The sequence below is a fragment of the Rhincodon typus genome, chromosome 13 (assembly GCF_021869965.1).
Source record: "Rhincodon typus isolate 14 chromosome 13, sRhiTyp1.1, whole genome shotgun sequence".
NCBI classification, from domain to species: Eukaryota; Metazoa; Chordata; class Chondrichthyes; order Orectolobiformes; family Rhincodontidae; genus Rhincodon; species Rhincodon typus.
The window spans coordinates 25,620,680-25,648,129 of record NC_063344.1 but is presented as its reverse complement, the minus strand read 5'-3'; the positions used below and the strand labels follow the sequence as shown (position 1 = coordinate 25,648,129).

Sequence of the window (27,450 nt, the reverse complement as noted above, 5' to 3'; positions counted from 1 at the left end):
GGCGGAGATTGATACATTGGATAAGGAGGTTGATGGGGTGATATATGTGAGGACAACGGGGGTTCTGTCTTTGTTTTTGTTGGGGGGTGGGGGTATGAGGGCAGAAGTGGGGGAAATGCAAGAGATGCAGTTGAGGGCAATCTTGATCACCAAAGGGGGTAATTCGCGGTCCTTGAAATAGGATGGCATGTGTGATGTCCAGGAGTGGAATGCTCTATCTTGGGAGCAGACATGGCAGAGGCAGAGGAATTGGGAGTAGGGGATCGCATTCTTTCAGGAAGGTGGGTGAGATGAGGTGTAGTCTAGGTAGCTGTGGGAGTCGGTGGGGTTGAAATAGATGTCGGTTTCAAGGGGGAGACAGAGACGAAGAGGTCCAGGAAGGAGAAGGAGGTATCAGAGATGGGCCAGGTGAATTTGAAGTTGGGGTGAAAGGTGTTAGTAAAGTTAATGACTGTTCAAGTGGGGTTAGAGAACGATAAGGCTGGAGGCTGTGGGTGGGAGGTCACCTGAGGTGATGGGTTATAAATGGTCTGAGAGACGACGGTTTGGTGATCAGGGGTGGGGTCATAATCGAGGGGGCAGTAGGAGGAGGAGGTGTCAGAGTTGGCGCCTGCCTTCGGTTATGTAAAGGTCAGTGCACCATACCATTACTGCACCCACACCTTATTTGTGTGTTTGATGGTGAGATTAGGGTTGGAGCAGAGAGAACGGAGGGCTGCGAGCTCCGTGGGGGAGAGATTGGAGTGAGTGAGGGGGGTGGAGAGATTGGGGCAATCGATGTCACAACGGCAGTTGGAAATGAAGAGGTTGAGGGAGGGTCGGAGGCCGTGTCCAGGAGGATGAGGATTGTTGGAGGTGGGAGAGGGGGTCTGTAGAGGGTGGGTTAGACTCCCCGTTAAAGAAATAGGCGCGGAGGCGGAGCCAGCAGGAAAAGAGTTCAACATCCAAACATGAACAGAACTCATTGATGTGTGGGTGAGGGGATTAACGGCGAGTTCTTTACTAAGGACTGTTCACCCTCAGTGAGGGGGACGTCTTGGGGAATGGTGAAGATACAGCAGGGTTTGGGGCTGGGGCTAGGTGTAGAGCTGGAGCTGGGTGTGGGGTGGATACTGTCTCAGGAGTGGAAGTGACATGAACAGCGTTGGCGGAAGTGAAGAGGTTGGTGGCGTCAGCAGGAGAGGCTGAGGTAACCCCAACCTCAAATTCACCTGGACCATCTCCGATACCTCCCTCTCCTTCCTGGACCTCTCCGTCTCCATCTCTGGTAACCACCACAAAACTGACATCTTATTCAAACCCACCTCCTCTCATTCACCCTCCTGCAAGAATACTATCCCTTACTCCCAATTCCTCTGCCTACACCACGTCTGCTCCTAAGATGGAGCGTTCCACTACCAGACATCCCAGATGTCCTCCTATTTCAAGGACCGTAACTTCCCCACTCCAGTGATCAAAAATGCCCTCAACCGCATCTTTTGCGTTTCCCACACTCCTGCTCTCAAACCCCCGCCCCCTAACAAAAATAAAGACAGAATCCCCTTTGTCTTCACGTATCATCCCACCAACCTCCGCATTGAGCGCATCATTTTCCGCCACCTACAATCCGACCCCACAACCAAAGATATATTTCCCTCCCCACCCCTATCTGTCTTTCATAGGAACCGCTCACTCTGTGACTCCCTCATCTGCTCCACACTCCCCACTAACCTTACCACACTCAGCACCTTTTCCTGCAACCGCAGGAAGTGCCTCACCTGCCCCTACACCTCCCCCACCACCACACCCCACCACCCCCACTTCACCTCCATTCAAGGCTCTTAACAAACCTTTTATTTCAGACAGGGATTCACCTGTACATCTGCCAACTTGGTATAACGCATCCACTGCTCCCGATGTGGCCTCCTCTACATTGGTGAGGCCAAGCGTAGACTCAGAGACCGCTTTGTCGAGCATCTGCGCTCTGTTTGCGACAAATGACAACACCTTCCAGTCGCCAACCATTTTAACTCCCCACCTCCTCCCCCGCCACCCCGAGTGACATGTCCATCCTACGCCTCCTCCAGTGTCACAATGACACTGCCCGCAAACTGGAAGAGCAACACCTCGTATTCCGCCTCGGGAGCTAACAGCCCAATGGCCTAAACATGGAATTTACCAGTTTTAAAATCTCCCCACCCCCAGCTTCATCCTATGTCCAATCCTCCCTCTCATGCCTGCCTCCTCGACTTGACACAACCTGCCCATTTTCTCTCCCGCCTATCCGCCCCACCCATCCCACTGACCAATTCCCAATACTCCCTACCTATACTCACCTATTACCATCCCACCTACCTTTCCCAGCCCCACCCGTCCTCTTTCCTCTATTTATTTCTGAGCTCTCTTCCCCCTCACCGTTTCTGAAGAAGGGTCCCGACCAAAAACATCAACCTTCCTGCTCCTCTGATGCTGCCTGGCCTGCAGTGTTCCTCCAGCTCCGCACTGTCGTCTCTGACTCCAGCATTGGCAGTTCTTACTATCTCTTATAGAGATAACTGCTTTTCCACAGACGGAGGACAGAATCAGAAATTCCTTTCCACATATACAATAATAAAATGGACAACAGCCACAGGCATACCTTACTCATCCACGATTTACGCTTGCACACAGCTCTCCTTCGTTTTACAGCTTCCCATAACCTCCGCTGGCCTGTGAACACACGATGGAAGTTGTTATTTTCTCATGAATAGCTCTAGTCCTAGTAGGAAGTACGAACTGGTGACAGATTGCGATTTCACCTGGTTAGATGTGCAGTGGTAATGATAGGGGGCATATCTTTACCTAGCAATAATTTAGTCAGTAATCAACTGATTATTGCAAATGATGCCCTCCTGCCTAACATTTCCTCATGTACTGCCCTCTTCCATTGCATAATTGTATAATTGCCAGCCCTGAACTATTAACTAAAACTCCTACAAATTAATAATTCACGGAAAATGATTAATCAGACAATATTAAATGAGCCAGCTGAACATGTGTGAACCCTCCCCAAAATATACACTACACATGAATAATACATAACAGACACCTGCATGGATCTTTCCAGCCACGGCAGCCGAACATTTCAATCAGTGCCAGTATGGGGAAAAAAAAAGTCACTTTATATTCTCACCTGTAAAGATTTCTGAGCAGCCTTCTGTGGCCCCTTTAAAGGGCCCACAGTCCGACAACTTTATGTTCAATTTCACAGGTTGCAATGCGTGCAGCCTGAGCTCTGCCCTATAGGAGACCAAACCTGTACTGGGATGCTGAATAAGACTGATGCCTTGAGATAAATATGTGAATCAGGCTCTTACTTGTGTTACCTTCCCTTGAGACCAGTAACTTTTTAAAAAGCTATTTGAATTGCCAGTAAAATACAACAAAGGACTGCGGATGCTAACGATCTGAAACAAAAACAGAAACTGCTGGAGAAACTCAGGTCTGGCAGAATCTATGGTGAGAAAGCAAATTTAACATTTTGAGTCCAGTGACCCTTATCCAGAAGGGTAACTCTGCATTCTGTCTACAGATCTGCTGAGTTCTACAGAAATTTCTATTTTTGTTTGAATTGTCAGTCAATGATTTAAAGAAGTTGCATGACAAGATGTAAAGTTTAAAGACTTTCTCTGTACCTCAGTAAGCAAGATCCATTAAATGTTGGCTAGGAAGAAACCTATACTTTAAACAAAAGAAACAATGAGACTTTCTTGACCAATAACCCACCTGCATACAAAGTTTACAGCACACTCTGAAAAGGATTAGAGTCTTTACGTGATACAGTCCACGGTCACACCCAGCTTTCAATGGGTTCATATCTTAAAATTATGACTTGGCAAATTAGGAAGTGACCACTGAAACATAGAAACATAGAAACATAGAAAATAGGAGCAGGAGACGGCCATTTGGCCCTCCTAGCCTGCTCTGCTATTCACCATGATCATGGCTGATCATCCAACTCAATAGCCTAATCCTGCTTTCTCTCCACAACCTTTGATCCCATTCACCCGAGGTCTGTATCTAGCCGCCTCTTGAATACATTCAATGTTTTGGCATCAACTACTTTCTGTGGTAATGAATTCCACAGGCTCACCACTCTTTGGGTGAAGAAATGCCTCCTCATCTCTGTCCTAAATGGTCTACACCGAATCCTCATACTGTGACACCTGGTTCTGGACACACCCACCATAGGTAACACCCTTCCTGCATCAACCCTGTCCAGTCCTGTTAGAATTTTAAAAGTCTCTAGGAGATTCCTCCTCATTTGTCTGAACTCCAGCGAAAACAATCCTAACCTAGTCAATCCCTCCTCATACGCCAATCCCGCCATCCCCGGAATCAGCCTGGTCAACCTTTGCTGCACTCCCTCAAGAGCAAGAGCATCCTTCCTCAGAAAAGAAGACCAAAACTACACACAATATTCCAGGTGTGGCCTCACCAAGGCCCTGTATAACTGCAACAACATATCCCTGCTCCTGTACTCAAAACCTCCCGCAATGAAGGCCAACATACCATTTGCCTTCTTTACCATCTGTTGAACCTGCATGCTTACCTTCAGCAACTAGTGCACAAGGACACCCATGTCCTGCTGCACACTCCCCTCTCCCAATTTACAGCCATTCAGGTAGTAATCTGCCTTCTTGTTTTTGCTTCCAAAGTGAATAACCTCACATTTATCCAAATTATACTGCATCTGCCATTGATTTGCCCACTCACCCAATCTATCCAGGTCATGCTGAAGGATCTCTGCATCCTCGTCATAGTTCACCCTCCCATCCAACTTGGTATCATCTGCAAACCTTGAGATGTTACATTTTGTCCCTTCATCCAAATCATTAATATATATTGTGAATAGCTGGGGTGCCAGCACCGAACCCTGTGGCATCCAACTAGTTACCGCCTGCCATTTTGAAAAGGACCCGTCAATTCTTACTCTTTGTTTCCTCTCTGCCAACCAGTTTTCTATCTATCTCAACACACTTCCCCCAATCCCATGCACTTTAATCCTGCATAATAGTCTCTTATGCACGGCTTTGTCAAATGCTTTCTGAAAGTCCAAATATACTACATCAACTGGCTCCCCCTTGTCAACTCTATTAGTTACATCTTCATAGAATTCCAACAGATTTGTCAAGCATGATTTCCTCTTCATAAGTCCATACTGACTCTGTCTGATCCTGCCAATGCTTTCTAAACGTTCTGCTATAAAGTCCTTGATATGGATTTGAGAATTTTCCTCACTACCCATGTTCAGCTTACTGGTCTATAAATTCCCTGTTTTCTCTCTACCTCCCTTTTTGAATATTGGAATGACTTAGCTACATTTCAATCAGCAGGAACTGTTCCAGAGTCTCTAGAATTCTGTAAGATGACCACCAACGCATCTACTATTTCTAGAGCCACTTCCTTAGGTACTCTGGGATGTAGATTATCAGGCCCTGGGGATTTATCTGCCTTCAATCCCATCAATTTTCCCAGCAACATTTCTCTACTAATAGTGATCTCCCTCAATTCCTCCCTCTCACTAAATCTTGTATTCTTCAATATTTCTGGTATCTGATTTGTGCCCTCTTTTGCGAGGACAGAACTGTATGTTCAGTTGCTCAGCCATTTCTTTGTCCCCTATTATACATTCCCCCGTTTCTGTCTGCAGGGGACCTACATTTGTCTTAACCAATCTCCTTCTCTTCACATACCTATAGAAACTCTTAGTATCAGTCTTTATGTTCCCTGCAAGGTTACTTTTATACCGTATTTTCCCCTTCTTAATCAATCCCTTGGTCCTCCTTTGCTGAATTCTAATCTACTCCCAATCCTCACACAATCTGTATGCTTCTTCCTTGGATTGGATACTATCTCTAATTTCCTTTGTAAGCCATGGACTGGTCCTCTTACCCATTTTGCTTTTGTGCCAGACAGGAATAAACCGTTGTTGCAGTTCCCCCATGCATTCCTTGAATGTTTGCCATTGCCTATCCACTGTCATCCCTTTAAGTAACTACACCCAATCTATCAAGGCCAATTAACACCTCATATATTCATAGTTTCCTTTATTAAGATTCAGCACCCTGGTCTCTGAATCTACCTCACTCTCCACCCTGATAAAAAAAACTCTATCATGCTATGGTTGCTCATCCCCAACGAGTCTCACACAGCTAGATTGGCAATGATTCTCTTCTTATTACACAGTACCCAGTGTAAGACGGCCTGCTCTCTAGTTAGTTCCTCCACATATTGGTCAAGAAAACCATCCCATATACACTCCAGGAACTCCTCCTCTACAGTATTGTGGCTAATTTGATTTGCCCAATTTATGTGCAGATTAAAATCATCCATGATCACTGATATTCCCTTATCACATGCATCTCTAATTTCCTGTTTAAATGCCATTCCCAACATCACCACTGCAGTTTCGGGGTCTATATCTGACACCACCTAACGTTTTTTGCCCCTTGATATTGTTAGAGCTAATATCTTTTCTCACTTTTGTGTTAATTTCCTCTTTAACCAGCAATGCCACTCCACCACCTTTTCCTTTCTTGCCCTTCCTAAATACTGAATACCCTGGGACATTCAGTTCCCATCCCTGGTCACCCTGCAACCATGTCTCTGTAATCCCAATTATATTGTACCTATTTACATCTATCTGCGCAATTAGTTCATCAACTTTATTGCAAATGCTCTGCACATTAAGGCACAAAGCTTGTCTTTTTAACATTGTTTGACTCGCTATTATTTTTCTCAATAGCCCTGTTTGAATTTTGTCCTTGGTTTCTCTGCCTATCACTTTTCTTATTCCTTTTTCTACCTTTGTTTTTGTCCTTGCTCCCTCCTTCTCCGATTCCCTACACAGGTTCCCATCCCCCTGGCAGATTAGTTTAAACCCTCTCCAACTGCTCTAGCAAGCAGTCCCCCTAGGACATCAGTCCCAGTCCTGGGCAGTTTCCTTTTAGTTTTCAGAGGATTCTGAAACCGTCTACCAGAAGTAACACTTATTCTAGCATTTTCTCACATCAACTTTGCCAGGGAAAATCTTCCAAAGTCTTTAGAATGCCATCGGATATACTTCTTTGATCAGAGACTGTCTGTCCTTCCTTCTGCTTTTCGCCTGGTAGCTCCAAAGCACTTTCAGCTTTCCTCAAACCAGCTGCAACCCTCAGTATTTGAGAGGCATTGTTCTCTCTTCGAGTCATAGAGCTGTACAGCATGGAAATAGACCCTTTGGTCCAACTCGTCCATACCCACCAGATATCCTAAATTAATCTAGCCCCATTTGCCAGAATTTGGTTGATATCCCTCAACATTTCCTATCATATCCCCATTCAGATGCCTTTTAAATGTTGTAATCATACCAGCCACCACCACTTCCTCTGGCAGCTCAGTCCGCACATACAACACCCTCTGCATGATAACGTTGCCTCTTCGGTCCCTTTTAGATTTTTCCCCTCTCACCTTAAACCTAGGCCCTCTAGTTTTGGATTCTGCTATCCTTGGGAAATGGCCTTGGCTATTCACCCTGTCTATGTCCCTCATGATTTTATAAGCTCCTATAAAGGTCATCCCCTCAGCTTCTGACACTCTAGGGAAAACAGCCCCAGCCTATGCAGCCTCTCCCTTTAGCTCAAACCCTCCAACCCTGGCAACATCCTCCTAAATCTTTTTCATTAAAAAAACTCAGGAGACAAAGTATGTCAACAAGTTTACCCAACTGTTCATGACTTATTTTTCCAGATGCAAATATTTTGAACGTTGCTCCCTATAAGGCACAACCAGGGCCTCACTATCTCTATGATAACCAAGCCTCACATGCTGGTTGTCAGGAAGAACACAGCACATCACGGGACTGTCTTCATTTCTCCATTTTAACTTCAGTTAAAGAGGCAGACCAAAACTATCATCTCTCAAAGCCTTGCATTTGCAATACATGTTTCAAGTGGGGAGTTATCATTTTCAAAGACTCCATTTCCAAATTCTAGCAGAAGCTGGCAAGTTTAGTGATTTGTGTTTCACTTACCAACCCACACTAGCCATTTCCATCTTAGATCATAGCCTACATTAAAACTATAAGCACTTCAAAAGTAATTGCTACAATATACTTCTGGATGTCCTAAAGAAGTCACAGGCAACCATATAAATTGCTAAAGCTTTTCTTTCTAATTAGAGGAGCCATCGGTTAGAAAATTAATTGGATAGCATGCAAAAAGTTATCCACTTCAAGTCACAAATTAATAATTCATAAAATGCCAAAAGGCAGGCAGAGAGACATTTTGCCATGATATCCTGCTAAGTAGATTTGAACAGCTTAAATTACACATTAAAGTGACAATAATTATGGAATGGAAAAATAACTCTCAGCTGGGGCTTAAAACAAGGGAAGCAATTCTCAGTCCAAATCCCACACAACCCGAGCTAAAACATCACAGCACATACTTGTCCTGCACGTCACCAAATGGAACCTGAGAATCTACATGTTGGGGTAGGCCATGTTAATATCCTGACAATCTAATGACACAAGAGGCCCTGGAAGAGAACTTGTTGGTGAGGAAACCTCTTGCAAGCTTCATATGACTTTCAACATTGCAAAATGGTTGATAGCATCTTGCAGGCTTTAAAGCTAACAAAAGACTATCAGAGGCCTTCTAGTTTCATTATTTTTTCAGTGGCAGAGGAGCAAACAAAGCATTTTTTTTTGCTCTTTCAGATATTTGTGTCTGCCTCTTCATAGATCCAGGTGCAAATAAAGCTGAAATCTGACCATAAGGAATCACTAAAATGCTTTTCAAAGAATATTTCTCATACTATTGGTTGGAGGAACAGAACTCCTGCATAAACACAGTCTTTTATACACTTTCATGTAAAGTTGTACTTGGACAATCAGTCAATTCATGGAACTTGCTTCTCCAGCCAGAACTAAATGCTACAGAATAATTCCTAGCACTTAAGTCATCAAAAGACTGCAAAGATAAAGGTTTATGAAAATCCACAGTTAAAGAAGAAAATTTTTTTCCACAAAATGCGAATGAACCAGTGCTCTCATTCCATCAAATTTCCAAAGAACTGTCCCTGCCTTGGCCAAATAACACTTAATAAAAACATTGATCTGGAAATCAGGACATGTAATCAGGTGTGCACAGTTTGCCTTTACCGTTTCTCTAATCTCCATGTGTTCATTTTGAAATTGAAGGCAAGGAAGCTGTTTTAATTTTAGTTTATTTGTTTCAAAATAACTAATTACCAAAGCATGTTTAATGGCAAGATTGTCTGAAAACTAACTTGGATATCACTGGATCAACTAGAAATCGATGTTCTGTGCTACATTTCAGAATCCAGCAGCAACAACTTGTCTTTGTATACTGTCTTTAAGATTATAGGCGGTCTTCAGGTTGTAAACAGGTTCCATTCTTGAGTCCATTCGCAAGTCAATTTGTATGCAGGTTGGAACACAATGCAGGACAGTTCAAAATAGCAGTTCATAAGAAAATGTTTGTAAGTCAGATCTTTAAAATTAAACTCAAGTACGAAATTGCATTCATTTGTATGGATTTTTGTAAGTCAGGTGCTCATAAATCAGGGACCCCGGCACTTCACAAAAACATTATCAACCAAAATTCGAAACTCAGACACATATTAGGACAGATGAGCAAGTAGTTGGTCAAAGTTTTAAGTTTGAAAGCACACTTTAAAGGAAGAGGGAGTGAGGCAGAGAAAGAATTCCTGAGCATAGGGCACAAGGTGCTGAAGGCCACCAATGGTGGGGAAGAAAAAACTGGGGAGGTATAAAAAGCTAGAATTATAAGGTCATACAGAATTTGAAAAGTTGTAGGGCTGGGGGAGGTTCCAGAGATGAGGACATTAAGGATTTGAAAACAAGGAGAATTTTACACCTGAGGCTTTGTCAAACTGCAAGTAAAGGTAGGTCACTGAGCACAGAATTGCTAGGTGAAGGGCTCTTGATGTTAGGTTAGGGAAAACAGAGAACTGGAAGAGTTCAACTTAATGAAAATGTGGAAAGTGAGGGACAATCCAAGAGAAAATTGGAATTGTGAAGACCACACGTAACAAATGTAGTTAGAAGTGCATTGCGAGGCCAAACGGGTGTATTTTGCTACGCTTTTATGGTTTTTGTTAACTTTGCTTACACACATACATTGATCAAGACTACCCTGTTGGAACTAAAATATACGCAGCATCTTCTTTAAAAACACTTTGTATGTGCCTTTGAGAGAAATTTTTTTTGTACTATGAAATTTGACATAGAAAGAAACAAAGTATATTCTTCTGCAAAGAATAGCACTTACCAGGACGGCCCATTCCTATTTTTTCAAGATCCTCATTTTTCACATAGTCAAAGTGAGAGAGCCGGGTAACATTGAGATCATCACGAATGCGGAGGAAATACTGCTGCAACTGTACCTCAGTGAGGAGTTCAAGAAGCCACTCTGTTCCCTCATCTGACTGCATGCTCCCACTGAGCTTCTAGAAGATAAAAGGTGCACAAAACGGCATTAGAACCCTATTCAACACGTGGCAAGAAACACTGGAGAATGCAGAAATGATACAAGACCAAAATATCAGAAATAATTCACTACTTAGTGAAAATTGGGGAACAGAAAACATTTATAAAATCAGAATTCCGGATTTACCAAAGGTGCATTATGCACCAGAGTGCGATTTGAATGCTGCAAGGAAATGCCTTCATGTGGAAGACATTATGCTTTCCCTGATATAACAAGGTGTAGAGCTGGATGAACACAGCAGGCCAAGCAGCATCATAGGAGCAGGAAGGCTGACGTTTCGGGCCTACACCCTTCTTCAGAAATGGAGGAGGGGAAGGGGGTTCTGAAAAAAATCGGAAGAGAGGGGGAGGCGGATAGAAGATGGATAGAGGAGAAGATAGGTGGAGAGGAAACAGACAGATCAAAGAGGTGGGGATGGAGCCAGTAAAGGTGAGTGTAGGTGGGGAGGTAGGGAAGAGATAGGTCAGTCCAGGGAGGACGGACAGGTCAAGGGGGCGGGATGAGGTTAGTAGGTAGGAGATGGGGGTGGGGCTTGAGGTGGGAGGAGGGGATAGGTGGGAGAAAGGACAGGTTAGGGAGGCGTGGACGAGCTGGGCTGGTTTTGGGATGCGGTAGGGGGAGGGGAGATTTTGAAGCTTGTGATACCATTGGGCTGCAGGGTTCCCAAGCGGAATAGGAGTTGCTGTTCCTACAACCTTCGGGTAGCATCGTTGTGGCACTGCAGGAGGCCCAGGATGGACATGTCGTCTGCGGAATGGGAAGGGGGAGTTGAAATGGTTCGCGACTGGGAGGTGCAGTTATTTAGTGCGAACTGAGCGTAGGTGTTCTGCAAAGCTGTCCCCAAGCCTCCGCTTGGTTTCCCCGATGTAGAGGAGGCCACAAAGGGAACAGCAGATACAGTATACCACATTAGCAGATGTGGAGGTGAACATCTGCTTGATGTGGAAAGTCTTCTTGGGGCCTGGGATGGGGGTGAGGGGGGAGGTGTAGGGGCAGGTGTAGCACTTCCTGCGGTTGCAGGGAAAAGTGCCAGGTGTGGTGGGGTTGGAGAGGAGTGTGGAGTGGACAAGGGAGTCACGGAGAGAGTGGTCCCTCCGGAAAGCAGATGAGGGTGGGGAGGGAAAAATGTCTTTGGTGGTGGGGTCAGATTGCAGATGGTGGAAGTGTCGGAGGATAAGGCGTTGGATCCGGAGGTTGGCGGGGTGGTAAGTGAGGACGAGGGGGATTCTGTTTTGGTTGTTATTGCGGGGAGGGGGTGTGAGGGATGAGTTGTGGGAAATGGGGGAGACACGGTCGAGGGCATTTTCAGCCACTGACGGGGGGAAGTTGCGGTCCTTGAAAAACGAGGACATCTGAGATGTTCGGGAGTGGAATGCCTCATCCTGGGAGCAGATGCGGCGGAGGCGAAGGAATTGGGAATAGGGGATGGCATTTTTGCAGGAAGGTGGGTGGGAGGAGGTGTATTCTAGGTAGCTGTGGGAGTCGGTGGGCTTGAAATGGATATCGGTTTCTAGGTGGTTGCCAGAGATGGAGACATGTCCATCCTGGGCCTCCTGCAGTGCCACAACGATGCTACCTGAAGGTTGCAGGAACAGCAACTCAGTTTTTCTCTGATTTTCATCCTTATTTTAATTTAATGGGTCATCTAATGCAGAACCAGAAGTCTATCAGCACTTTGATCAAGAGTCCATTTTCTTGTGTGAACCTATAAATAAACGCTGAACAGTGCAGCCCATCAACAGATATATCCAAACTTGTCAATATTTGACCACTAGATTCCCAACAGGAGTCACTGGATAACAAGGCAGTACAGGAAATCTAGCTAAATTTGTTTCCTACCCTTCCTGCTTACTCAGCCCCTCCATGATAACTACGATTTTGAATCTGAACAAATGTAATCAGCATGTCCCCCTCAGCTCAGCAGGAAAATAAAAACAGAACCATCATAATTCCTCAATTAAAATCCTGATCACCCGAAGATGTTTTTAGACTCATTTTTAATTAAATGACAACCAGAAAAAATAGAACTTAAATTCTGAATTCATAGCTGTTTTTTTGGCATTCAAATGAAATGTGATTTATTGCAAGAAAAGAATATACAAGTAGGTAAGTTTTGGTACACCTGTGCAGGGCCTTAGAGAGACGACATCCAGAGGGCTGTTGCAATTTTCGTGTCCTTATTTAACAAAGCACATGACCGTATTCAAAGCAGCTCAGAGAAGTTTCACACTGAATCCTGGGACGAAAGAGTTATCATATATTGAAAAATTCCAAAGTTGGGCCTGTATTCACCAGAGTTGAGAAGGAATGGGAGGTTATCTAACTGAAATATATATGGTCCTGAGGGGAGGTAACAAGATAGTTCTAGTCTCTCGTTTCAGCATCTAAGGGAGTCAGTTTAAAAATAAAGACTTCTTCCACTGAAGTTAGAAATAAGGATTTTTTTTCCCGCAGAGCCGTTAATCTCCGAAGCTGTCTTCTCCAGCCAGCAGCAAAGGCAGAAGTAGAAAGGGTTCCTTGATCGTTAATAATCTAAGGCATTGCAAATAGACTGATAAATGGAGTTGAGAGCACAGTCAGACCAGCAATGACTATTTCGAAGGGAGGAGCATGATAGAGGGTTAAATGTCCTTCGTTGTGTGTTCACATTGTCATTTCCAAACTTACTAAGGGGAGACAATGGCCTAACGATATTATATCTACACTGTTAATTCCGAGACAGAGGCAATGTTCCAGGGACCCAGGTTCAAATTCTGCCATGACAGATGGTGTAATTTGAATTCAATAAAAATCTCAAATTAAGGATCTAATGATGACCATGAAATCATTGTCAATTGTTGGAAAAACCTTTCTGGTTCACTAATGTCCTTTAGGAATGGAAACTGCTGTCCTCACCTGGTTTAGCCTAGATGTGGCTCCATAGCCACAACAACGCGGTTGGCTCTTAGCTGCCCTCTCAGTAAATAGGGATGGGCAATAAATGCTGGCCTAGCCAGTGATGCCCACATCCCAAATGAGCAAAAAACCTACCAAAATCTTGCTTAAAAGTTATATTGTAATGTAGTAATCACAGCTTCAAACTTCTTGCATATATAAAACAAGCAACTCAAAAGGAACATAGCCAGTTCCAAAGTCTGTCTATCCAATCATCCATCATCACTGTTTTTTTTTCATAGAATCCCTACAGTGTGTAAACAGGCCCTTCAGCCCAACAAGTCCACACGGAACCTCAGAGCATCCCACCCAGATCCATCCCCCTATAACTGACCTAATCTACACATCCCTGAATACTATGGGCGATTTAGCATGGCCAATCCACCTACCCTGCATATCTTTGGACTGTGGGAGGAAACCAGAGCACCCGGAGGAAACTCACGCAGAAACGGGCAGAATGTGCAAACTCCACACAGACAGTCGCCTGAGGCTGGAATCGAACCTGGGTCCCTAGTGCTGTGAGGCAGCAGTGCTAACCACTGTGCCACTGTGCCGCCCCTAGGGAAAGCATAAAATAGACCTTATTCTAATTTCTCATTAGCAAACAGTGTGAATTTGACCAAGAATTCAATGTATTAAAGGAGTCTTGAACCTTGCCATATAGAACCGAAAGTTAATTTGCTGAGCTCAAAAGGAGGTCAAAAATTTTAATTGAACACCATTCCAAATCACAACTTGCTTCCAACCTCCCACTACTCAGAGAAAACACAGTCCAGAACCTTGGATCCACACTTCTTTTGGCCATTGCAGTTAGAACTGTTCCATTGTGGAAAACAAGCCAAAGTTATGACTAACACATTTTTCCATTTGTTGGTGTTGGCACAAATTACATAAGCTGCATATTTTCTGCCATTTTGCAGAGCGATTCTTTATCTTTCAATATATTTTGGAAAAGTTGTTTTCTTTTCTCCATATAAAGAGCACTAATTACCAGACATCCTGCTTTCACCAGAAGGGACTCACTGTTTGGGCCACAGACAGGGCCACAAGAAGTAATATGCTGACTCACTCATAATAATTTGAGAAATTTGTTTCCTTAAAAATATAACTCTGAGGGAGAAAAATGTATTCATCTATACCAGTCGATTAACTAAACAAAATGTTTGATAATCAATCGATCAAGCTTATAAATGATTAGGAAAATAAGTGAGAGGGAAAAGATGTGATAGCTAAGTTAATGTTGAACTCAACGTAAAATAGTGCAGATGCTGAGAGGTCTACTGAGTATTTTCACCACTTTGTTTTTGAGTTTAATATTAAAGTTCAATTTCTCTGACCTGAAGCTGTCAGAATCACTCTGTTGCATAGTATCTTATCCATTAAACTCAACTAACGTACACTGTGTCAAATTTACCACTAACCTTGACGATTATTTTTGGTAGTTTGTCATATTCAAACTATTTAAGGCCACCTGCTCAGGGTTCTCACTCCAAAGAAGTTTGATATTATAACTCTAATGAAAGTGAACATATTTAAATTACCCTCAACTGTTGACTACGAAAAGTCTAAATCAGCCTTCAATAAATGTAATGAATCAGCCTACATTGCTTTCTGGGGAAGAGAATTTCAAACTAACTACCATCTGAGGGAGAACATTTGTCCTCATCTGTCTCAAACAAGAGACCTCTTATTTTCAAACTGTGCCCCTAGCGCAAATCTCCCCCTCAAGAGCAAACATCCTCCTGGAAATCACTTTGTCAAGTCCTCTCAGAATTTTAAATGTTTCAATAATACCGCTCTCATTCTTCTAAACTCTAATGGCTAAAATCCCACCTTTTAAAATCTTTTTTTCTCAGGATAAGCTCTTCACTCCCAGAATGAGTAAGTGAACCTTATGGTAAAGGTAAATAAAATGATTGGCAATTCAAATTTGACTTCAGAAAATTAGTTTTCAGATTATTCTCACCTGAAATTTACATTAATTTCTCCAGAAATTCTCTCATATCTCCAAGGAACCCTGCTTGACCTCTCCATATTACTTGCATTCTACGACTGACTGCAATAGGGCAATGAGATGCTTTATATTTCTGCTTCCTCTCCTTAATATAATAGATTGTCCCATCTCACATTGTTCTAATTATTGTTCCAGCAAAGGATGGAAAGTATTACTCCCAAATGTAATAAATCTGTCAAGGCAGTCCAATGTCTCAAATCCATTTGCCATGGGCATGCTACCACCTGCAGCAAGTCAGGTGAATGCTGAATTTTAAAAAAAAAAAACAGCATTCTTACTTAATTCTCTTTTCAACCCATTTGAAATTTCTCTTCAGATGCAATTACTCACTCGACAGTCATGTTACTGAATGAAATCTATAAGAGCAGCCATCAATTGTAAAATGTCCCCATCACCATATTGCTCAATGATTTGGACAGACTTGTGTTGAAATTATGCAAATCTTGGCAAAAATCACATTACGTATCAGAGTGGGTTGATTCATTGGCCAAGTCAATTAGCAGTCTAACTGTGCAACTTATCCCATCATCACCTTTATTCATATTGTCAAATATGATTCAACATTGTAATAACCTACCAATCCATTAAGAACTGATAAACCACTGTGTGCAATACCATGCAGCTCATTTTGCAAATATAAACACTCAGCAATAATAATGCCAAAAATAGCAGGCGTACGGGCTATACCTGCAATAGTCAGAAGTAGCTGTGTTAATAATGATATTTCAAATACAACTGGTTTTATACAAGAGGACCAAGAATAGTCGATATGTGTACTAAAGAATGGACAAAAATAATGAGGGAGAAACTAAGAGTGAGCTAGCTGGAAATAGAAACTCTTGTTATCTTAGTTTTATAATCATTCAAAACAGAAAACAGTAACAAAAACAAGTGTCAGTGATGACATTTTGTTAAATTCTTGTAGAAGACACAAACAGCATCCCAGAAACAGTAGTAAAACAAGTTGTAAAAGGCAGGGAGGTACTCATTATGACCACCACAACAAGCATTCAGAGAAAATTATTGGACCTAAAGGCTGTTAAGTCCCCTGGCCCTGATGAAATTCATCCAACAGTCATAAGAGAAATAGCTGCTGAGGTAGTAAATTCATTGGTCTTAATATATAGAATCTAATCAATTTTGGAAAAGATCCCAGCAGTTTGGAAAATAGCAAATATATTCTACTCACATACTGCAGGAGAGTGGGGACAACATAAAGCAGGAAACTCCAGGAAAAATGGCCTAACACTTGTAACAAGGAAGATGCTAGAATTTAATATTAAGGATGTCATTGTGCAGTACTTAAAAAAATCTTATTCAATCAGGCAGAATCAATATGTTTTTGTGAAAGGGAAATCATGTTCAGCTAATTTATTGGAGTTCTTTGAGGAAGCTGTAAGGATAAAGCAGAACCTGCAGATGCAGCGTACCAGGACTTCCAGAAGGGATTTGACAAGATAATACATCAACATTATGACACAAATTGGACCTTATGCCGTAGAGTGTAACATAATAGCATGGAGAAGATTCGTCAGCTAACGGGAAATGAAGAGTAGGCATGAATTAGTCTTTTCAGGTTGGTGACTTGTAATGAACGAAGTGCCATGGAGATCAGTGCTGGGGTTTCAACTATTTACAATCTATAACAATTATTCTTATTAACAAACCAATGCATGGTTGCTAAATTTACCGATGACGAAAAGGTAAGTTTACAATGGAAGCATTCGTTACTAAAGGTTCAATATAGTTCCAAACATGAACTCTATGCGAGTTCAGAAGAGAGGTAGAGCAATATAGTGAACATATATAGTGAACCTGCAGCACAATGGAGTTGGCGCAATTTTGCAATACAAAAAAGTTTCCAAAAAAAATAGAAAATTGATCACTGTTCACATCAATCAATACCGTAAGACTAAAGCAAGCATGTTTAGCAGCATATACATGAGTGCATGAATAACCTGTCACATTCCAACACAAGACTACGTTTTTAAGAGTAGTGAGTTCTGAGGAAGGGTCACTGGACTCGAAACGTTAACTGATTTTTTCTTCACAGCTGCTGCCAGACCTGCTGAGCTTTTCCAGCAACTTCTGTTTTTGTTACTAAGTTTTTACAGCAGACCTCTCACATGCAAGATGCTTTCCAGACCAGGTTTTTCTTTCAAGCTTTCTGCCACAAACATGCTACAGCAGCATATACTAAACACGCTTCCACTATGTGCTGTGGTGGATCAGTCACTGATTTCTTTCAACTTCAAATCTAGTAATAAAGTCCAAGCTGTAGAATTAGCAATAAACTAAATATGCTGTCATTGTTCCAAAACAAAAGTTTAATTTATTCTTCCTACCTATTTTGTATTGATTTGTCACAAGTGCTCTGGTCAATTGCGACAATTCAGACGGTAAGAGCCAGACAGCACAACTAATTAGTGTTTATAAAATACAGTACTTGACATGACAAAATGTTGTACACTGCGTGCTAAAGCTGTTCTTCCTAAAATTGTGATTTACTAACAGTAATATAATAACTTTCTACATAGAGTAATGTGCACCCTCAATACACTACAGATTGCTGGAAATAATAGCATGTCTGAGTAACTGAATAAAGGAGATTGCTATCTCTCTCATTGCAGCTACTGACTGAGTCAGGTGGTCCAAAATAATAAGCACTCATTTGTATTCAACAAACAACTTCTTAAAAACAATGCCTGGGAAATAATCCATAATTTAGGAGTACACACAATTTAGGGGTAGGAGTAGGCTACTCTGAATACTGTCTACTCCACATTTCCACCTATCCCTGATAACATTTCAATTCCTTGAAACGACCTGGTTTGCAGAACAAAGTCAAAACTAAATACATTTCCTGCAGTTCCAGAATTAGCAGAATAATTCATTTTTGAATTTCCAGGATTTTGTTTTTTTGCTTTGATTAAATTGCACAACATCTTTCAGGCTTATTTTTCAAAGTAAAACTTAGCAGGTGATACAGCTTTTGATATTCACTTTTGTAAAGCTGTTAGTGTACAACACAGATCTGGACTTTAGGTTCAATTTTTTCATATATAACGTTATTCTCAATATCTAAACATTGTACTGAAACAAAAGAAGTGACTTAAAACCGATCAGCATCTGACTACTCATTCAGGAAGAAGGGAAGGGAATAAGGCATTGAGAGTAAAAATCAATGTAGCACTTTTGACCCTCCTACCTGTTTACGTTTAATACTGTTTAGAGAACTTAAGTTTTAAATAATTGTGGAAAGATTAGTGTTTTGTTTATACAATGGTCATTGAGAGTTCACTGTGGACATTGGAGAATTTTTTTGTAAAAACAAGACTTCCTAGAAATCTCATGACTAGTGATGACTGGTTATTCTGCTGTAGATCTGTTGGAGGCTGTTTTGAACATTGGCTGACTTGGAGAAGTCTGTGATTTATTTGGTTAGTTGGAGGGAAGCCTGCTAAGGACAAGCCGAGTTGGAGGAAAGCTTGCCAAAAAACAAGTTACCCTGCCAATCTCTCCCATTTCGGAATAAAAATTTTCCTATTTCAGTTCAGGATGAAACGCGTTTGTTCTTTTGAAGATCCAATTGAAAGAACATCTCAATAGTGTACTTCCTGAGCAATTTGTGCCTTCAAAACCACACAGACATGATTAGTGACTTGACTACATGGTTTTCAGAGCATTATAGCAATAAATTCTGGAACATTCCCCACTTCACTGTTGTGGACTCAGGAATAACCCAATGGGTAAAGTGTTCTCTTTTCAGACAGCCAAAATCTACAGAGATTTTTTTAAAAAAATAAAGGCAAAGCACTGCAGATACTAGAAATCTGAAACAAACAGAGAATGTTGGAGAAAATCAGCAGGTCTGGCAGCATACGTGGAGAAAGAAAGAGTTAATGTTTCGAGTCTGGTAATGACTTCTTCAGAATCCCATGTTGTTTTTCTTTTCACTTGGAAAACACCGTATATGTTTATATGTGTATTTTAGGGATATACATAGGGATAAGCATTTATACTTCTATATTACCATAAATGTTAACCTATTATTGCATCTTTATTTGAATGAAGTTTTGTTTTGATTGTAAATCCATAATTGTGTTTATTACAAAATACAGTTGATAGATCTCTTTGTTTGAAACTTGATATTGATAAGGCATCAAGTCACCTTGGTAACTGGAAAAGTATTTTTGTTTTATGTTGCAATCTGTGGAGTAGTTCGATTAGAACTGCAGTGCACTCCTCCAGCTCCGTATGTATCGAATAAACCAGGTGGTATTGACAACAATTTACATTTCGCCACCACAGAATGCATTAATATGTATTCTGTACTGAGACTGGACAAAATGGAAAGAAAGAGGGTAGGGACCAAAGAAGGAAAAGAAAAGCTGTGAGGAAGTTAAGAGTCTGACATGATACTACAGCTGGAGCAAATCCTGTAACCAGACTCTGAAATAAAACACCTGCTTCTGTAAATTTACAGACCTTGAAATCTACACAAGCTGACATACAGCAGGATGCAGGATTTAAGTTTCAGACAAGCTATGGAAAGGGTCTGTTAGATCATCCTTCGTCAGCAACCCAAAAACTGAACACACACAGTCACAGTAAAGGTCAATCCAGGGACCAGCTTAAAAGGTTTCTAAGAATAGGACAGAAACAGCATTCTGCTTTAAAAAGTCATTTGTTTTAAACAACCATCCTCTTACAGGTATAACACCAGAACTGAACATTAAACTCCTGACATGTTAAAAAAAATTATGCAAATTAAACAGAATATCCAATAGGGAAACAAAGTGTTGGAAAAACTCAGCATGCTTGGCAGCACAGAAACAAAGTTAACACTCTGAGTTCTGGAGAAGTTATTTGGATTCAAACTCTTTGTAAATCACTCCACAGACGCTTCCAAACTTCCTGAGTTTTTCTTGCACTTTTCATTTTTATTGAGATTTGCAGTATCCACAATCATTTGCTTATATGGCTTATATATCCAAATTAGCTGAACAAGGTGGGATATCAACAACTTCTAATGCTAATTATTACACTATGAATTAATGTTCACAAATCTCAAAATGTACAAGAGGAAGTTTGATGTACTAGGCTATCAGAAACAAAGCACAGAGCAGACTGGTGAAAGATGTGTTGTTTAAAAGCCAGCAAACAATATGTTCTGACAAACTGCAAAAGGAAGTAGACAAACAGTAGGGATTTTAATTGGAGCTGCTCTTCAATGGGAGTTAGCATGAGTGATGGACCCACACAGTTCTGCGTGTGATATATTTTAATAATGTGGAGCAGGGTGTAAATAGTACAGTTGTCAAAGTTACAACTTACATTATATTGGGTGAAACAGAGTATGTTGATCACTTTAAAATAAAGATATATAACACAAATGGATTTGGATAGATTGTAAAAATAGGTGCAAACTAGCTAAGGTCCTTTAATACCTATAATTGGGGAATTATGAACAGAATTTGGATAACGCAACATGGATGGTTTAAATGTGACAGACACTTCAGGGAGTCACTAACTACAATTAATAGTTCCACCTCATGATGGATGGCTGCACCTAAAGCAAACAAGATCTTCGGGTGCATTGTCCAGATAATTCAAATAAAAAGTATAACAATAAAGTTAGGGAAGGCCTTGGAGAGAGACTTCTGTCTTTCCCATTCGAGGATCCATTTTTTTTAAGGAATTTCTATATCCACACAGCACTGATGTTAATGTCACTTGTTAATTCCCAAAGAAACAATCATGTACAGCCAGCAAATCAAATTTAAAACTACAAGTCACACCAAGGTCAGTGGCTGTGAAGATCCATTCTAAACTGGACTTCCGGGCCATCAGTCTTAGTTAATCTTGGTAGTTTTACATTTGGCTTGCAGCCAACTGCACAGCACCCAGCCTTCAGGAATTTGGTAGCTTTAATACAATGTAACGTGCTTTGAATGTGTCTAACATCCTGGTGCAACAACCTATCCCAGAATTTCTAGTTAAAACAGTCCTTTTTCCATAATATTTGAAATGCAGACACATTTGATCACCAACAACATGGAAAACAAGTAGTGGACAAAAGAAGCATCCCTCAAAGGAATAAAATAGTCTACAGACTGCTCAGGATGTATTTGAATTAAATTTCAAACTGTTTAGAATTATGATGCACAGCAGTGCTTTCAAGCACATGAACAAGAAAGATGTAGCTAGCCTGACCAATGTCAGAAAATATAGAGTCATACAGTCATACAGCTCAGAAACAGACCCTTCGGTCCAAAAAGTTCGTGCCAAGCATATTCCCAAACTAAACTAGACCCACCTGCCTGCTCCTGGCCCGTATCCCTCCAAACCTTTCCTATTCATATATCCATCCAAATGTCTTTTAAATGTTGTAATTGCACCCACATCCACCACTTCATCAGGAAGTTCATTCCACACGTGAACCACTCTCTGTGTAAAAAAATTGCTTCGTGTCTTTTTAAATCTCTCTCCTCTTGCATTAAAAATGTGCCCTCAAGGTTTGAAATTCCCCATCTTAGGAAAAAGACAACTACAATCAACTCTATCTATACCTCTCATTATTTTATAAACTTCTATCAGGTCACCTCTCAACCTCCTATGCTCCAGTGAAAAATGTCCCAGCCTATTCAGCCCTTCCTTATAACTCAAACCTTCCATACCCAGCAACATCCTGATAAATCTCTTCTGAACCCTGTCCAGCTCAATAACATCCTTCCGATAACCGGACGACCAGAACTGGACACAGTATTGCAGAACAGGCCTCACCAATGTCCTGCACAACCTCAACATAACTTCCCAACTCCTACAGTCAAAGGATTGAGCAATGAAGGCAAGCATGCCGAACACCTTTTTAAACCATCCTGTCTACATGTGACGCAAACATTAAAGATTTACATACCTGCACTCCTAGGCCTTTCTGTTCTACAACACTATCCAAGGCTTTACCATTAACTGTGTAAGCCCTACCCTTGTTTGTTGTATTAAAATTCAATACCTTGCATTTATCCCGATTGAACTCCATCTGCCACTTTTCAGCCCATTGACAGCCCATTGACCCATTAAATTTGAAATACTGTATCCAAGAACAACATTAAGTATAAAGTCTGAAATTCTTGTTAAAGATAACAAATAACATTCAAAATGAACAGAGAAAAGCTGAGATGAATGAAATCTATGATTTTGATAATACTACTTAAATTTTTAAGGGGCTATTACTTCTGAAATAACGGTGATAAGGCATCACCTGTTCTAGCAGCTTTTAAGGAACCCTAGGATCTAGAGAATAACAAACATCCACGCTCTCTTTACCTCTTGTGCTAAGTATATTTAACATCTTACTTCATTAATACTGGCTGATCATACCGGTTATGTCTGGCAACATGGGGTCTCCACTGTTATAATGGAATAATTTGGAATCCAGATATTTTAATTGAAAGAACTATGTGCTTCAAAACTCCTTAAACATACAGCAGAAAATTTTTGAGGATCAACTGAATAGATCCACATCAACTAGATAATCGATACTTACAAAATTACATTTTTGCTCAAGGATCAATGAGGTACTTACTTATAATCAGAGGGACTGACAGCACTATTTACCAAGCATTCTCACAGTGAGCAGCAGTTCAATTCACTGACTTGGAAAACAGAATGTCATAAAGCTGCTGTTTTTATTCAAGTGTTCATACCTCTAGTTTGCTGCAAAATGGTTTTCAGCATTAAGCAGCAAGATTGAAGTAAAACCAAGACTGACAGTCAAAAGAACTATTCTAATACTTTTGCTAGTTTTGTTTTTCATGAGTAAATGTACAAAACCCATATATACCATCTAATGAGAACCTCGAAAGAAGACAATTTGCCACAGTGAAAATGAAAGATACTCCAACTCTCCTAGAATTCGTTAGTAAACCCAGCCAAAACAGATCAATAACTCTTGCTGAACTTCTCCGTATGTATTCACTGAAATCACTGATTAGTACAACAATACAAAGTTTTAGCAGTTTTGTGACCCAATTTTAAAAGCAATTAGAGAAGATGAACTGAGTAAGATTGAGGCAAGTCCATGCTGCCTTAAGTCTTCAAGCTAACAGATATTTATGTAGCAACAGATGCGATTCTAGAAAGGTAGATACTTTCCTAGTGTTAGCATCCAAGATGTTGAATAACTGGAAAATATTGCAGAGTGTGAACAGCTGCAAGGTGTGGTCCATATCTGTATCGGTTATGAGTAAACAAAAGAAAGGGATAAGGGCCTGCAGGCAAATTTTTAGAAGTTAGGAAGAAGATTAATAAGCAGGAACACGAAGGTAGCACTCTCCAGGTTGGTGTCAGTGCCAGTGAGTAGATAATATAGATGAATGTATGGCTGGTGAGATGACGCATGAGGGAGAGCTTTACTTTCCTGGAACAATGAGACTGGCTCTGGGAGAAGCCGGGCTTACACAGACAGAACCAGCTTGCACTTCAACAATGCTAGGGCCAAAGCTCTGGTCAGGTAGTGTGCTAGTATTATGAAAGAAGGTTTAAAATAATTTGGTAGAAGGATAGAACCAGGCTATAAAGCAGAAACGAGGAACTCAAAAGACTGGGAGAGACAGACAGCTTTAAAAGTAATAAATAGTAAATATACCGTAGGGTCATAAAGGATAGACTAAGAGGAAATATACCGAGATCAACTTCAGGATTACAGTGCATGCATGTAAATGCACTTTGCATGGTAAATAAGGTGGACGAGATCCAGATGCAAATAATAACATGGAAATCTGATTCTGCAGGAATAATGGAAACCTGACTCAAAGATGGCAGGACTGGGTACTAACTATCCTGAATGTAGGAAAAGACTAGGAAATAAAGAGGAAGGGCGACAGCATTGATTAAGGAGAAAGAAGTACAGTGCTGAAGAGAGAACGTCCTTGGGGGTTCAAGGACAAAATCTATTTGGTTAGTATTATAGGTACATTAATACAGAGGGGTTAAGCATTTCTTAAGTGTGTTCAGGAGAATTTTCTTGATCAGTACATTCTACCACTACGATGACCACTGCTGGATGTTTTTTCTGTCTAACAAGGTGGGTCAAATGGATCAATCATCAGTAAGCGAACACTTAAGAAACAGTAATCATTATTTTCTAAGGTTTTAATTAGGTTTTTAAAAATTCACAAAGAGCAATTGGAAGTAAAAACAGTTAACTGGAGGAGGTCTAAGCTTAAGTGATTTAAGAAGAGAACTATACAAATAAATTACAATCAAAATAAAATCGGTGGATAAAATTGTAAACAAACAGCAGGCTGACTTTAAAGAAATGTTTTGGGTATAACTGAGGAGAAAAGTAGTACAAACAAAGCCAGAGTATCCTGGATGACAGAAAAATAAGCTATACTGAATCATAAAGAGAGGTAAAGATAAAGTCACCATAGTCCCAAATGAACATCGGGCTGCTCTCTCATTTAAGAGACGACTGGTGGTTTAAAGTGATGGTCGCCAAGCTTCAGTCAAGGGGTGCAGGACCTCCGTGGAGATCTCAGCAGAACTGGAACTGAACCACGCTGTTGGCACAACTCTGCATCGCAAACTAGCCATCCAACCAACTGAGCCCACGATGTTGTGCCAAACTTTTACCCTAAACCTAAGGTCTATCTAACTTCCACCGCTACCTTATACCATCATCCATATGCCTATCTAATAGCTGCTTAAATGCCCCTAATGAGGCTGACTCCACTACCCTCTCCGGCAATGCATTCCACGCCCCTACCACTCTCTGAGTAAAGAATCTACCTCTGACGTCTCCCCGATATCTACCTCCTTTCACTTTAAAACTATGTCCCCTCGTAAAAGCAACCTCCACCCTAGGAAAAAGTCTCTGGCTGTCTGCTCTTATCTATACCTCTGATCATTTTGTACATCTCTATCAAGTCGCCTCTCATCCTTCATCGTTCTAAAGAGAAAAGCCCTAGCTCTCTCAACCTTTCTTCGTAAGACCTTCCCTCTATTCCAGGCAACATCCTGGTAAATCTCCTCTGCACCTTTCCTAACGCTTCCACATCTTTCCTGTAATGTGGTGACCAGAACTGGACACAATACTCCAGATGTGGCCACTCCCCATCACTGCCTACCTGCACTCACCTATCACCATCCCACCTCCCTTCCTCAGCCCCACCCCTCCTCTCTCTACTTATTTCCCAGCTCCCTTCCCCCTCCCCATTTCTGAAAAAGGGTCCTGACCCGCAACATCATCTTTCCTGCTCCTCTAATGCTGTCGGGCCTGCTGTGTTTGTCCAGTTCCACACTGTGCTATCTCTGACTCCAGCATCTCAGAGATAGCAAGAACTGCAGAAAGTTACAATGAACCTTTATCAAACTCTGGTCCAAACTCAATTGGACAATGGTGTCCAATTTAGGGTACCATATTCTATGAAAGATGCAAAGGCATTAATAGAGTGTGTGAAAAACATTTAAGAGTATGGTTCCAGGGATCAGGAACTTCAATTACATGGACAGTTCGGACAAGTTGAGTAAATTCTTCTCAGAAAAGAATGATAAAAAGGAAAACTGAAAGGACATTTAACTAAGAGTAATTGTAAATCAAAGGACACAGCTGGGGAAAAAAATAAGCAATAGGAGCAAACTCTTTAATGCATAGCACGCAGTTAGGATTTGGAATACATAGCCTGGCAAGGTGGTGAAGGCAGATTCAATCATGTCTTTCAACAAAAGAATCATACAAGCACCTGAAGGCAAAAAAATTTAGGCAATTGGTAAACTGTGCTAAGTGGGAAAGTGAACCAGCACAGCAACAAAAGTATCACATGGCCAGGCCATAATGATCAATTTTACACAATAGGTTTTCGAACTGAGGTCCCTAAATTCTTATGTTAAGGGAATCCTCCCGAATTCGAAAGTCATTATCAGATTACTCTAATTTTTGATTTACTGACGTATTACTTTGTTGTCAGAAAGTGCAAGAGGGCTGGAAATTTTGTATCATTTTCTGGATGTTTGTCAGCATGGCAACTGAAAATTTGGATAAAAATTTATTTACCCATCTCCACATAGAGTGACTGAGCTTCTGGTGCAGTGCCACTGAAGGAATTTCAGAGGATAATTCTTTGCTACAGTGACATTACAAGGGATTTTCTGATTGCTGGCATCATTTTTCAGAAAAGAGGAATTTATGAAATTAATTGTACAGAAGGTAAAACAAAATACAGTAAAATTTGAAAGCTACTTTTTTAAAGCCTTTTTTTCATTAACAACACAGTGATTTGTAAACATTAATCTACAGGTCTAATGTTCTTTGGTGCAGATTCCATGAGCAGCTTACTCAGACTTAAGACCACAGTATAACTTCACCAACCCAATCAGACACAATCCAACAATTCAGAGACAAAGTATATTAAATTTTGAGAATTCATTCAAACGGAGTCCAACAACAATTTATAGTCATATAGTACATATAGTGTAACGAAATGTCCCAAGGCGATTCATATCATAGGAGCATTATAAAACAGTATGACACTGAACCACATAAGGAGATATTAGCTCAGATGATCAAAAGCTTGGACAAAGAACTAGGTTACAAGAAATGTCATCAAGACAGAGAAGCTATGGAGGGTATCCAGAAATTGGAAACTCGGCAACTGAAAGGATGGCTATCAATTCCTGGGCAATTAACATTGTGAATTCAGAACAGGCTAACACATTAACGGATCTCGAGTAACAGTAGGTAGAGCTACAATTCAGCCATGATCCAAGTGAATGATGGTGTAGTCTCAAGGAGTTGAATGGCCTCCTCTGTTCCTATGTTTCTCAAGTTCAGACTAATCTTCATCTCAAATTCTGCAATCTTCATTTGTTTCTGTAACCACTTCAATATGGAGTAGGTCAATAGAAACGGCGTTCCTATTAAAACTTCATTTAGCGCATGTCAGGCAACCAAAATGAGAAAAC

At 41.0% G+C, this 27,450-nt stretch overlaps 1 protein-coding gene across 5 annotated transcripts in view; it reads right to left on the bottom strand.

Annotated features, from left to right (window-relative positions):
- The window catches only part of tnk2b (tyrosine kinase, non-receptor, 2b), a 252,032-nt gene that overhangs the window by 88,540 nt on the left and 136,042 nt on the right, over nucleotides 1–27,450 (bottom strand). For 3 of the 5 annotated variants that reach the window (XM_048604620.1, XM_048604621.1, XM_048604624.1), the window contains exons 2-3: nucleotides 10,317–10,494; nucleotides 2,618–2,688 (exon numbers count right to left, since the gene is read on the bottom strand). In XM_048604620.1, coding sequence (XP_048460577.1) covers nucleotides 2,618–2,688; nucleotides 10,317–10,479 — 234 coding nt within the window. In that variant the 5' untranslated portion in view covers nucleotides 10,480–10,494. Of the gene's footprint in view, nucleotides 1–2,617; nucleotides 2,689–10,316; nucleotides 10,516–27,450 lie in introns of those variants that run through there. The other 2 variants (XM_048604622.1, XM_048604623.1) reach the window with 1 other exon arrangement.